General features: G+C 41.9%; 1 protein-coding gene across 10 annotated transcripts in view; it reads left to right on the top strand.

The window, feature by feature from the left end:
• klhl29 (kelch like family member 29) overlaps positions 1–13611 on the top strand; it is a 280668-nt gene that overhangs the window by 223566 nt on the left and 43491 nt on the right. For all 10 annotated transcript variants that reach the window (XM_011491437.4, XM_078943199.1, XM_004083387.5 and 7 more), the window contains 2 exons: positions 3393–3575; positions 12390–12570. In XM_011491437.4, the coding sequence (XP_011489739.1) occupies positions 3393–3575; positions 12390–12570 (364 nt within the window). The remainder of the gene's footprint in view (positions 1–3392; positions 3576–12389; positions 12571–13611) is intronic.

Here is a 13611-nt window from a genome sequence, read left to right as displayed (position 1 = left end):
ATCTTTTTAAAGGAAATTTTTTAGAAATTTTTTATGTTTTTAAATGGATTTTGAAATATTTGTTTTTGCCCCATAAGAGATTCTGGCCCTATTCCTTATTTTTTATGGTTACTCCTGCTGTGATGTCATCATTATTTGTGTGTGTGTGTGTGTGTGGGGGGGGGGGGGTGTTCACTGCCCCCAAAAATTCATTTTAACCGGGTATTAGGCATGTGGAAATTTTGATGAGTTTTTGAGTATGGGGAGAAATTTACGCACAGTAAGAAAGAATTGTGAGAAAAATCGCTGCCGTCCAGGACTGCTGCAGGACATAAATATGCTCTAGATTTCAAAATAAAGGTTTCTGACTTGTACTTAATATTTACAACCCCCGCCCCGATTGACTGATTTTTATTTTTGGCACAATTCTTCTCAAGGGCGTCCATAAAAAACTAAATTTAACTAATGTCTCAGACTCTCAGCAAAGAAAAGAGCAAAACTCCAAAATAAAAGCTTTTGCAGTCCTCCTTGTTGCAAATAAAGCAGTGTGTTAAACCTGGGTAGATTTTTTTTTTCTTTGAACAAATTTAAAATATTTTCACAAGATTGGAAAAGGTCAGTAACAATGAGATGGAGAAAATCTCCCCAAACTGCCCTGGGTATAAACTGTCAGGAAAAAGAAAAGAAAAGAGCTGTCAGGATTTTGTTATCTGTTCATCCCCAAACGCTCTTCTCCATCCTTCGATCCTGCATCCCTCCATCCCCGTACCTAACTCCCATCAAGCCTCACGCTTACTGACAGTCGTCCCTCCGAGGCCTCGTTGTCCAAGAACAACACTCGTGCACATGCTCCCACCCATCCGTCCGACGCGATGGCGTGGCTCGCCGTCAGCGGTGCCCTCCTCGTGTTTGGCGGTGCTCTGACAGGCCGGCGCCGGCTCGCGTTAGCTTGTGAATGCGTCCGGGGCTTCAGGGGTCAGAGCCGCCCGGCAGCCGGAGCACCCAGATGTGGAGTCTAGCTGACGTGTCCGGTCAAGCAGAAAGCACAGGGCGCAGCCGTGCATGTGTGCACTAGGTGATGATAAGGACCTGCGTGTGCGCAGACACGCTCAGCACGCCGGAGCGGCGCGTGGAGGAATCGTCAGCTTAATTAGATACTGTGGGGATTGAGCAAACAACCAGGAAAAAAAAAACTGTCTTTGAAAATCACGCTGGCTTCTTCTGCGATCACAAACAAACACATCCCATCAGGAAGTGCATTTTCAACAACAATATTTTTAGAAACGATCAGTTTGTTCACCAACTTACTGATGTGGAGATGAGAGGAAAGGTTTTGCCTTGATTGGCTCAGATTGGAGCAGAAACTTTGCTTACTTACCTGGGGGACAACAACAAAAAAACTCAAAAGCAAGATGAGAAGAAAAACGGCGTCCTGAAAAGGAGAAGACAACACTTTGAGAATCCTGTAGCAAAATGGCATGAAGAAAAGAAATAAAGGACAAACATCTGATGCTACGTTTACATGCACGCTCTTTAATTCACGTTCTTGAATGCATGATCGCTTTTAATTGGTCGGCACTTCCATAAATAAAAGGGGACGTCATCCATATGGCCCTACCAAATGTAGGTTCCTGATTGGTCAAAGTTTAACCTGCTGAGCGCCTCTTAGTCTCCCATTCATGCCACTCTGGTTAGTTCTGCTTTTGACAAACTCTTTAATAAAACAAAAAGTCGCCTAATCTGTTGGTTTTATCACCATAGCAACCATTTCATTGTTGGGTTGCCTGGGGGTGACAAACAGGTCTATGTCGATTTTGGAAGTATTGACAAAAGTACATGTTTGGATTTCCCTGGCCGTAGAGGTTTTAGTTAACCACGCCCACAATCCTGATGTGCTCTTATGATATGTCATATCGATCCAATCAGTCTGAGTTCATGAAGAACAGGGGAACGCCACTTTTGCTAGCTCACCATGCTAATTCCGGGCAAAATCTACACATTTTAACGGGAACATTTAACTAAGTAGCTTCCCAATGGTGCTTGAGGAAGGAGGAGTTCCAGTCTGTAGCTGATACATTTTTTTCCTTTGAATTCAAGTTGGCGGCCTCTTCACCATGTCAAATGTCAGGAAAACTGTGGTTGTGGTTGTAGACTTAACCTGGTGGCATCTGTGTGAACTTTTGTGGAGATAGCTTGAACAAAAGTGTTCTTATTATGACCTGAACTGACTTTCACTTGTGCAGCTAAGGAATTCGGTCTTCAGAGATCATTTTGTGATGCTCCAGAACACCTTCCCGCTGATGAATTGTCACTTTATCACCGTCTTTTATTTGGAATAAAACCTACGGGGTTCAACAAGACATCCTGGCCTAAATTCCCTCCAGGATCTTTCCAGAGGATCTGCATAAAACCCTCCCGAGTTTCCTTTATCTTTTGCTGTGACCCAGCCACAAATCCTCCCTCAGCCATCTTTGTTTTGTTAGTTTGTTTTTCCCACATAAAGAAAGAGTCAAATCTCTCAAAAGAAAAACACAACAAAAAAAATTCTGGCTAGCTTTAAGCCGTCCACTAAGTCTAAGCTCTTTGTCCACGATATGTCCAAGGAAGCGCTTACCGCGCTTTCTTTTGGCTTCGCTTCGGCAAAGCTCATTGTAGTTTTCTGTTTCACCGGCTTTGAGAGAAAAAACAATAGTGGGGAAAAAAGGTAAATGTTGTAATCATATGTAAAATATGTCAGCTTGGGTGTTTACCCAATTGTGTGAGGGAATATCGATCCAAAGAGGTGAACCAGCGGATTTATGACGATTCTCCACCTTCTCTTCTCACTTCTTTTTCTTCCACTCTTCCTCTCCTCATCCTCTCCCTCCTTGGCGTGCCTCCCTCTGTCCGCCTGCCTGCTGCTTTCTAACACAGCTCATCTTTGTCTGCTCGCCTCGCCTGCTGCTGCTGCAGACGGAGAAGACCTGAGGACACACATGTGGCCGCCTGCCAATCTGTGTGTGTGTGTGTTTTGAATCACTGGTGTCTTTATTCCTCCAGCTACGTGTGCGTGCATGCGCCTCCCCGTCTCAGAGCAGTGAACCAAACGTGTTTTCAAGTATCCCCTTAATCTCACAAGTCCACCTTCACATACAGATGTACACAAATTGATTTGCCTATTGATTTTGCGATTCTCTTATACCATGCTCTAATGGTGCATGTTTCGCTGAGTGTGCCCAAGTAAATTTGTAGGTTAGCGCTTGTAGTGCGTGTTGAGGACATATGGCAGCCTCAATAGTCTTGCTAATTGAGTTATACTTTCTCATTTAATGTTGTCGTTTCTTCCAGGCCAGAGAAAAGTTTGCTTTTTGGGATTTTGTGGAGCGTTTCTCAGAAAACCTCTTTTTTTTTTTTCTGCCTCGTTTGTCCTCCAGGTGTTGCAGAGGTGATAGTTCTGGTGGGAGGGCGTCAGACCATCGGCATGAGCCAGCGCTCTTTGACAGCAGTCACCTGTTTTAACCCCCAGAACAGTAAGTGGTACCCGCTGGCCAGCCTGCCCTTCTACGACCGTGAGTTCTTCAGTGTCATCTCTGCGGGAGACAACATCTACCTGTCAGGTGAGCTGAACCGTCCACCCAGACTGCACCACAACAGTAAAGACCTCAGAATTAAAGTTCATCTGTTTGTCCAAACGCTTTGAAATGAGGCACAAAACCTTTACTTTGGCATTAAAGTTCCACTACCATCATTATTTCATCCATTTTTCAAAGTCGTGTCGTGCCATTTTTAGCCAAAATCCAAAAAGCCTGCGTAGTTTTCTAGGATGTAGTTTCTGCAGAGCTGCAGTAGATCGTTAGAAATTCACCTCTCAGCGCCCCACCCGCCAATTTAACTGCACCCCTTAAAACACACACCCTATAACCCTCAAAATATACACTCCAACACAAACACACACACGTGCACACACACACACCCTCACAAACACACACACACATTTCACAAGGATGGTGGGACCTAAGATCTGTCCCCTACCCCATCCCTGGTAGTGGGTATTGGGCCCTTGGCAATGGCAGCCGTGTTCCCTGGGTGATGGCTTCCTGGGCCCAGCAGTCCTCTCTCCATGCAGGGAGAGGGATCCCTGAGTTCTCTGGCAAGACCAAGAGCCGGGGATCACATCACATCTGAGCCGGGGGGTGTCCGTGTCCCTGTGGTGTGGGTTCTGATCCTTGCCCCTGAGCGCTGGGCCTCGCCAAATTTCCAACTGTGGGCGAGCCTGTTTGGGACATGTTTACAACACTCCTTTTAGACCCCCTCTTCCCCTGGGGGTCCTCCTACTGGGCGGGGTCGGCTGGCCCCTGCCTTGCTCTGTCCTGGACCAACCGTGGGCCGGCTGGGTGGCTGCCTGGAGCGCAGGGCGAGTCTCCCTTGGGGAGGGTCCTGGCTCGGACGTGGGGTTGGGGGGGGGGGGGGGGGGATGCCCAGAACTCCTGGGTGGTGATGGGGTGCTCGTATGGGGCTCTGGGGGCTCTTCCAACACAAAAATATTTTCAAATATGATTGAAATAAATAAAGTTTGGCCTCGATTACAAAGGGGTTTATTCAGACATACCTCTGGTTTGTCAGAAGATTCTTAACCCCTGTTGTTAAAGTAAAATATGTCCAACACAAGAAGCCATCAGCTCTCATCTGTCTGCCCAGCTGTTGGAAAGGACAAGTTAAAAAAAAAAAAAACTTCACCTCTGAGTTGTGGATGGCACCGTTGGCAACCCCACCCCCCATTCTCCTGCCCGTCGCGGAGCAGGAAGCTTGTGGCCCGCCCACCGTATTTTCTACACCCTTTTTTCTATTGCGTGTCATCATCTCCTGATTCATTTGAATAAATAAATACTCAAAAATGCTATTCTTTTCTTTTCCTTTATCAATGTCCTCCGTCACCAGAAAAATGCCACTAGAACTTCCTTTTCATTAGAGTGTATTTTTAGATAATCATTACTAAACCAAAAAACTCTTTTTTTTCTTCAGTAAATTTAAGTTTATCATATTAAAGTTCGTGTTTGCTGTCTCGCTAATCTTTTAAATTGGTCCAGACTGAACTTACAAAATTACATTTAAACCAATTTTCTTTGTTAGGGAAGAAACACTTTTCATATTTCTATTAAAATTACTGAACAAAGGAAGAGTTTTTGTTGATAAACTGTAAATTATTACATAAGCAATTAACAGAAAAACATGTTTTTATCTTAAAAACTATTTCTTTAAGTTTTTTTTAATAGATTTCTTAAGCTAAAATAGTTTTTTCTAAATAAAGTTTTTTAGAATAGAATAAAATTGACTTTATTGTCATTGTGTTATGGAGAGAAATTAGACTCAGTCGGATTTGTGCGTGCGTAATTCTTGATTTGTGCGTAAATTAGGATTTGTGTGTGCGTGCGTAATTCTTGATTTGTGCGTAAATTAGGATTTGTGTATGCATATTCTTGCTTTGTGCGTGCGTAAATTAGGATTTGTGCATAAATTTGGATTTGTGCGTGATTTGTTACTCACATAATACGTTTTGTGTATAAGTTAAAAAAATATAAAATGAAAAAAATACAAAATGCAATTTACGTATGCACAAATTAAGATTACAACAGCTTGAAACTACTTACACACACACATCTTTAAAAACATGCACGAATCCCTTGTTACGCACACACAAAGCCAAAGTTACGCACGGATCTACCGTGAGACCAGTGTTGCCAGATCTGAGCGACAGTTTCCAGCCCAAACTCATCGTAAAACCCGCCCACCTCAATAAAAACCAGCCCAAATCTCAACCTAGCAAAAACCTAATGTTGAACGTAAAAGTATAGCCGTAGCCTAATAAAAAATGACGCAATAATAATAAATTATTATATAATAAGTCTGTTATAATAATTTTTTTTATAAAATAAGTACAGAAAATCCAGTTATAGGTTTCTCGTATCGTGTACTCTAGATGGCTTTTGATGGCGCCCCCCTCTTTCTGCCACTGCCAGGTGCTGGACCACAGCGTATGTCAATCAGCGGTGGGCTGGTGACTGGTGGATTAGAGGGGGCGGGGCCTACCTGGGTGCGCGTTGGCTGAACGTTCTCCTCCGGCTGAGTGTATAAGCAGGCTGCGCTATTTTTGTTCGAGCTGTAACCATTCTGACAAGGTTAATAAAAGCCAATAAAAGCCCTGCAGCATCTCCATCTTTTGGAAATGAACCCAAACGGCAGAAAAGGGTTCTGACTCTGCAGAGGCTCTGGGAGTTTTAAAACAGCGTCAATTATTCGCTGATTTTTGTTATTCACGGGGGGATTACTGTAATGTTTCATATATTCACAATGCTTTTTTTAGGCTATATATTAATTAGTATACTTTTACTTAATATTTTAAATAATAAGAAAAATAATAATAATGACAATAAAACCGCTAAATATTTTGAAAAGCAGCCCAAATTTTATAGACCCGCCCAATGCCAATTTTACCCGCCCAACATAACCAAAAGAAGCCCAATTGGGCGGAAACCCGCCCAATCTGGCAACACTGCGTGAGACTGTTTTCACGTCTCACAATTTCGTCCGTAAGTGCTGCGTTTAAATACCAGTGGAATGCTCGGTCATTAGAATTTTCCTATCAGCCTTCCCTTCTAAACGTATTTCCTTCAGTGGGTGTAGCAGGGCTTAAAAAAACTTTAAAGGAAAATAAAAATTATTATCTGAGAATATGACGTTCACTTTTAAACGCTAATATATATATTAAAAGTATATTATTCTCAGAGACACCAAATTGATACAAAATGCGTAACAGGAACGACCAGTAGGGGGCACTGTTTTTTTCTTCCGGAAAAATCAAAGGCAGTCAGACTAAGAGAGTCACGGGAAGAATGGCGGCCCATCTCGGTGGTCAACGCCCCGAAGTAAGTAGCCTCTATGTTCAAAACTAACATCTACTGTCTTCATGTATTGATTTAGTCATTGTCTGGATACGTTTAGAAGGGAAGGCTGATAGGAAAATTCTAATGACCGAGCATTCCACTGGTATTTAAACGCAGCACTTACGGACGGATTTGTGAGACGTGAAAACAGTCTCACTGTAGATCCGTGCGTAACTTTGGCTTTGTGTGTGCGTAACAAGGGATTCGTGCGTGTTTTTTAAAGATGTGTGTTTGTAAGTAGTTTCAAGCTGTTGTAATCTTAATTTGTACATACGTAAATTGCATTTTGTATTTTTTTCATTTTATATTTTTTTAACTTATACACAAAACGTATTATGTGAGTAACAAATCACGCACAAATCCAAATTTATGCACAAATCCTAATTTACGCACACACACAGCAAGAATATGCATACACAAATCCTAATTTACGCACAAATCAAGAATTACGCACGCACAAATCCGACTGAGTCTAATTTCTCTCCATATTGTGTCAACAAAATTCCAGAGATTGTTATTCAGTCGTATATTCAGAAAAGTAAACAACACAACAAAGTATTATAATCTAAACTTTAAATACTAATAACCCAGCTCTAATTTTAGTACACAGAAGTCAAAAGTTAGAAAGCGTTTAAGTTAACTTTTGTCAGGGATTCATATTAAAATGGTTAACAACCTTCAACTGTATAAAAGAACTATACTGAGTGACCGTTAAAGTTCAAGTCATAAACTGCCCAATCAGATGCCTTAATAAAAGTAGGTGGAGCCTGCTGGTCCCCACGTCCAACGTTCCGGCATAGTTCAGGGAGCGCTTGCAAGTGAAAGAGGTGTGGCCTTCGAACAAATTCACTTCTGATTGGTGAGAGCGGTTGGAATAGAAACGCTGACTCAGCCCAAGTCGGACCAATCACTGCTTATTGACGACATCTGGCTCCGTCAGACCTAACGATGAACATTTTACAAAGACTATGTATGAATTCATTGAAAATGTAGATAATTTCTAACAAAATCAAATTTAAATATACTTTTTAAAGACAAATTTTTAAAACAGAATGGATTGAGCACTGATGCACACTTCTGGGAAATTTCTGGACAAATGGTGGATGCCTATATGTTGAATACAGTGCCTTAAGTTGTGAAAGAATTTAGACTTTTAATCGATTTTGCAGTAGATTTCGCTTCTAGTTTCTACTAGAATTACTTTTTTCAGATCTTCTGCATCCCATTCTTTCATCAGAGTTTTTCTGTTTGTTTTCACAAGACTTTTGCATCAAACGTGTGTGTAAGAAAGAAAGATCGATAAAAGCGATCCAAAATGTCTCAACGCTCTCATTACAAGATGTTATTTCCTTCTGATGAATTATGCATTCTTCAGGTAGAAAAGAACTTTATGTCCTCTCAGAATTTTCTCACTGGAAACATAGCTGCGTCTGATATTGCATTAAAAAATAACCGCCTTCTGTTCTGAGCTGTATCTGACCTTTTGTTCCACTTTTGGTTTGTAAAGTTTGTTGCTTTCCTCTTATCCATATTTTGAATTAAGAATGATCAAAAGTTACATTACGTTGTTTTCAGTCATGACTCACAGTCAAAGATGAAGATTCATGTTTTCCTTTGTACCTTGAGATGCTTTTGTTTTGGGTTTTTTTCTATTTCACCACCTTCTTCAATTATTTAATTGATCAGAAGGTGCCACAGTTTTATATTCATCAAGGTAAAAATTGATTAGCTTGTTTTCTTTGTCAAGTTTGATGTCTGACATTTCTAAAACTATTACTGTAGAGATGCTTTTCCTTTGTTGTAACATCGATTCAACAAAATAAACCTTTCCAGGCTGTTGCTTTCTTCCCCTGACCTTTACGAAACATTTAAAGAGTTTTCAAAAGCAGGCAAACTCTAAATTCACTCATGTTCAAAAAGCTTCAGTTTCCACAATTACCTTTCATGTTTCGTTTTGTCTAGTTTCTTGGCTGGCGCTATAGTTGCTGCAATTTTCCGCTCCTAATTTGGTTCACAACTGTAATTCCTTTAAGTCACTCCTTTAGAGCTAAACCGAATTCCTTCCACCGCCGGCCACGCTTCCCAGAACCTTGCGCGTAAACCTTCACGCCGCGCTGTGGAAATGCAACAGGATTCCTCTTGCTTGTACCTGTCTTTTCCCGCTTCTTTCATATAAATGTAAATTTGTGTTTGGGCATCGGAACAGATCCGCATGTGTCCCGGGAGAGACACGGAGCCGGTGAGGAAATCAAGCTAGCCAGTCAACAGGTGCCCAGCTGAAACCCTCCTTACAGGCTGCTCGGGGTCACCGAGCCACGGCTGGTGTTGTATGTCAACTGCAGAGCTAACGGGTTTGGTTTGAAGAGCGCTGAAACAGGCAGAGGGGTGCTGGATGCCTGTTTGAGGGGTCAGCCCGGCAGTAAACACCTCTACGGTTCTCCAAACCTATCTTTGTTGACAGAAAATAAAATGTTACCTCTCTTAGAAGAGGTTTTGTTTGGATTATGCAAAAGCCTCAACCTAATACTTTAATGATTAGCCTATTAATTCAATTCAATTTTATTTATATAACCCTATTTTACAACAATAGTTGTCTCAATGGGATTCATTACTGTTTAATTTAGACTCAAAGAAAGAGTCCTAACTCATTCCACCAGAGGCACGGTGGGGCTCAGCGTGTTGCCCAAGGGCACTTCGACACAGCCGCCTCAACAAAACTATCATTTTACTCACAGAGACATCCTAACACTACTGGCAGATCAACAACACAATTAGAGAGCAAACAGCCGTTGTATAAACAAAAAGACAGGCAGGGCTGTGGGCTTCATATGAATCAAAACAGACGAACTTCAGGCACTGATGCTAAAGAAAAACATTAAGATAAGGATTTTTTCAGAGCTGGTATCAATGCTGAACACGTTGTGTACAAAGCCCTGGACACGCCATCAAAAAAAAATAAAAAATTATTCCTTCAGCTTGATCATTTGTGTGCAAAAATTCATATTTTTGTATCTTCAATTCTCACTACTAATTTGTGCGTACAAAATGTTTAATTGTGCACACAAAAGACTCATTTTTTTGCACAAATTTATTCTTTAGTATCTTTAATTCCTAATGCTAAATTGTGCCCGCAAAATCCTACTTTGTGCACACAAAATGCCAATTTATGTGCATTAAATTTTAGTTTTATGCACACAAAAACACTAAATTTTGCACATAAATTAATATTTTCTTATCTCTAATTCATAATTCTAAATTGTGCCCACAAAATCCGACTTTGTGAGCACAAATTCTAATTACACTACATGTTGCACAAATTACTATTTTAGCATTACCAATTCCTGCCTATCTCTAAATCCTACTACTGATCTGTGCACACAAAATCCTAAATTGTTCACACAAAATACACATTTTTGGGCTATTGAATATATTAGTATCTTTAATTTATACCACAATTTTTTATGCGCAAAATAAAAATTTGTGCACATAAAATGCTATATCCTGCGCATAAAATGAATACCTTGATATCTTCAATTCCTACTATAAATAATTTGTGTGCGCAAAGTACTAATTTGTGACAACAAATTACTTTACCCACAATGCGCTAATTTTTTTCACACAAAATACTAGATTGTGACCAAAAGACGCTAATTTGTGCACACAAAATACTACTCATGGCAAATGATTAATTTGAAATGTAAGTTTGGAATGTCATGTCCAGGCCTCCGTAGTTATGGACTGAAATTTGACAAATTTTCTTATTTTTTGTTTAAGTAAAGCATCAAAATTCTATCAAACTTATTTTTAAAACTTTGCTGCAAAAAAAGACTTATATTTTATTAACTACCATAATTATAAGACACTAGTTTTGTCACACGCTTTCAGCCCTGCGGCTTATTCAATGATGCGGCTGATTTATGCATTTTTTCCTGACGGCCGCTAGGTGCTCTCGAGCTGAAAAGGTAAGCGTGTGACAGGGGGCATACAGCACTTGCTGTCAGTCATCTGAGACGTCAATCTAATAACTGGCTGCACTGGAGAACTATGTATGTATGTATGTTATATACACTGCTGGATGCCAAACAGCCTCAGAGAGGAGGAAGCAGTGAGAGAAGCTGTATGTGTGATCTCATTTCCGGCATCAAGCCCATTTATTTTGACACACCAACAAGCAGCCAAACAGCATGGGAGCATGTTCTGCTCTTAGACCCCTCACTCATGGTGCAACAAAAAAAACCACCCATGCTCAGCCCTATTTTGGCCGTATCGCACAATCCCTTGCTGCCTTAAGACCCAACGTGTTTGTGTACTACAATATGACGCAGCTTTCAAGTTAAAAGCAGTGTGAAAAAAATCCACCATCACCAACAGGTTTGGAAAAGCCAGCCTGTTGCGTGACGGAGAGGACAGCGCAAGTTCAGGAGGGAATTTACCTCAGAGTGACACTGAGGACAACGAAGGAGACACTGAGAGAGAGTGTGACCAAGAATGTATGACGCTATTCCAATCCGAGATCGAGGAGGAAGACTTCCATGGTTTCGGTGCACAGGAGCAAGATAGGAAGATAAAGAAAGCTCTCAGTGACTTTTACGTTCATGTTTTATAAACCAGTCCTGTTACTACTATATTGCTGCTGTGTTACTGCCGCATCACAGGCCCTGTTTGGAAAGAAAAGCTCAGGTATAATATTAAAACTCTGAAAATTCTTTCTGTGTACCGTCGTTCTTTGTAAATATATCATGTGTTGAACCTTTCCTGCGATTACTTTTCTTCTTTCTTTCCTCTCCACTGAAGGCGGATCTTCTTTCGGGGTTCACTTCCCCTCAGATAAAGGAATATATAATAAATAAGGAATCATTCATCTTTCTCTGGGGGAAACCTTATTTTATAACAGTTTTCTTTCACTCTGTATAACAAACATAAACACACACCCCCAACACACTTTCGCTGCTCTCGCTCCATCTTGCGCTGCACGCACGCTCTCCCCTCCTTCTGCTGCAGCTCCCTCCTCCTTCTTACACACACACATCCACATCCACACACACATCCACATCCACAATCTACAACACAGTGTGGCTACCCGGGGGTTAGCCCCGCCTTCAGCCCCTAAGTCTCATGGGAAGTGGGGAATCATTGGTGTAAAGTTCCTCACCAAGAGTGAGGGGGCTGTGAGCAGAAGTGACGTCCATGCTGTTTGGCTGTATGTGGGTCTGTTCAAAAAGGCTTTAATGCCGGAAAGGAGATTACGTAATCTACATCTGTGTTAGCTTCTCCCTCTCTGAGACCGTTCATAGACGTGCATTGCGTCATCATCACATTGTTCAATACCACTTATACCCAGGTGCAGCTCATGTATGAACAATTCCGTTAATCCTTTAAAAATGTGATGGGTGCGGCTCTGTAGCCCAGAAATTATGGTACTCAAAAGCTTTTGAATTGACTCCATGTGATCAATCTCTTCAGGCTGTTCGTATCTTTGTGTCCCTCCAGGTGGAACAGAGTCGGGGGTGATGGTGGCTGATGTTTGGTGCTACATGTCTCTGCTGGACAACTGGAATCTAGTGTCTCGTATGACTGTTGCTCGCTGCAGGCACAACAGCTTGGTTTACGACGGCAAACTGTACACCATCGGAGGACTGGGCGTGTCGGGTAACCTGGACCACGTGGAGAGGTGAGAAGCAGCCTTTTTCTGGAACCAGCTTGGTTGGATGTTTGGTGCTGAGCAATGCAGTTATGAATAAATAAATATTCGCTCCACGTTGCAAAAAAAAAAAAAAAAAAAGCAACAGATGGCGTAGCGGACTGCAGTGCGGTGCAGCATATTGCAAAAGTGGTCGGACAGGTTTGTTAGCATTTTCAGGGAAAAACAAGCCAACCGCACTGGAATATATTAAATGGTCACTGCTGGGAGGATTCTCTCTCATAGATCAGAGTCTGATTCCATCAATTCAATAGAAACAATTCACCTAGAGGCTGAACACAGCAGCCGATTCAGCCGCCGCCTTTTTTTCTGAAATGATTAAAAGTCTTTCAGCTGGAAGCTCCACACAGCCAGTGTTCTCTGGAGCTAATGAATTCCTAGTTGCGTAAAAAGTGAAGAAGGATTATCCAGATTTAATATTTTGGTTCATGTTGCTCTCCACCCCCCCCCCCCCCCTTCTCTCCTCTAACCTGGGTTGATGAGTGGGTTTCTGCAGAGGGGAGGGGTCTACCTCCGCTTGCATGGCAGAGCAAGATTAACCAAAGCAATCAAAAGAACATTACTGAGTATATTAGAGCAGGCCTCTGCCGCTCATTACCTAGCAGCTCAATTGATCTCCAAAGCTGTTCACAATGCACAACAGTCCTCCAAATGAAACAGCCTAATTTGATATTCCTATAATACTGCTATTTGCTGTCGTTATGGCTGCATGTCGATGGAATATTTGCCCCTTAATGGAAACGCATTTGATTCATCCGTCTCCGAGCCGCACCGTTTGAAGGCTCGCCTGTGCATCCAGGGCATTGGGGTGTTTATAGGTGTTTCTCTGTCTTTGCCCCCCCCCTGAACATTTTCGTGTAATCACCTAGCTTCTCCGGGGCCCCCGGTTACTGAATCAGTTACAAGCGCCAGTAAAACTGCTCTCCAAGAACCGCTTTGCTGGCGTAAGGGGAAAAACTCCCCACTCAGGTTCAGAGCTGATGTGTCTTGAGATCTTTGGGAAAAGCCTGA

The sequence above is a fragment of the Oryzias latipes genome, chromosome 24, assembly GCF_053564925.1.
Source record: "Oryzias latipes strain Hd-rR chromosome 24, Olatipes_Hd-rR_3.1".
Classification (NCBI taxonomy): Eukaryota; Metazoa; Chordata; class Actinopteri; order Beloniformes; family Adrianichthyidae; genus Oryzias; species Oryzias latipes.
Note: the sequence above shows the minus strand (reverse complement) of the source record. Positions and strands in the feature narration are given on the sequence as shown.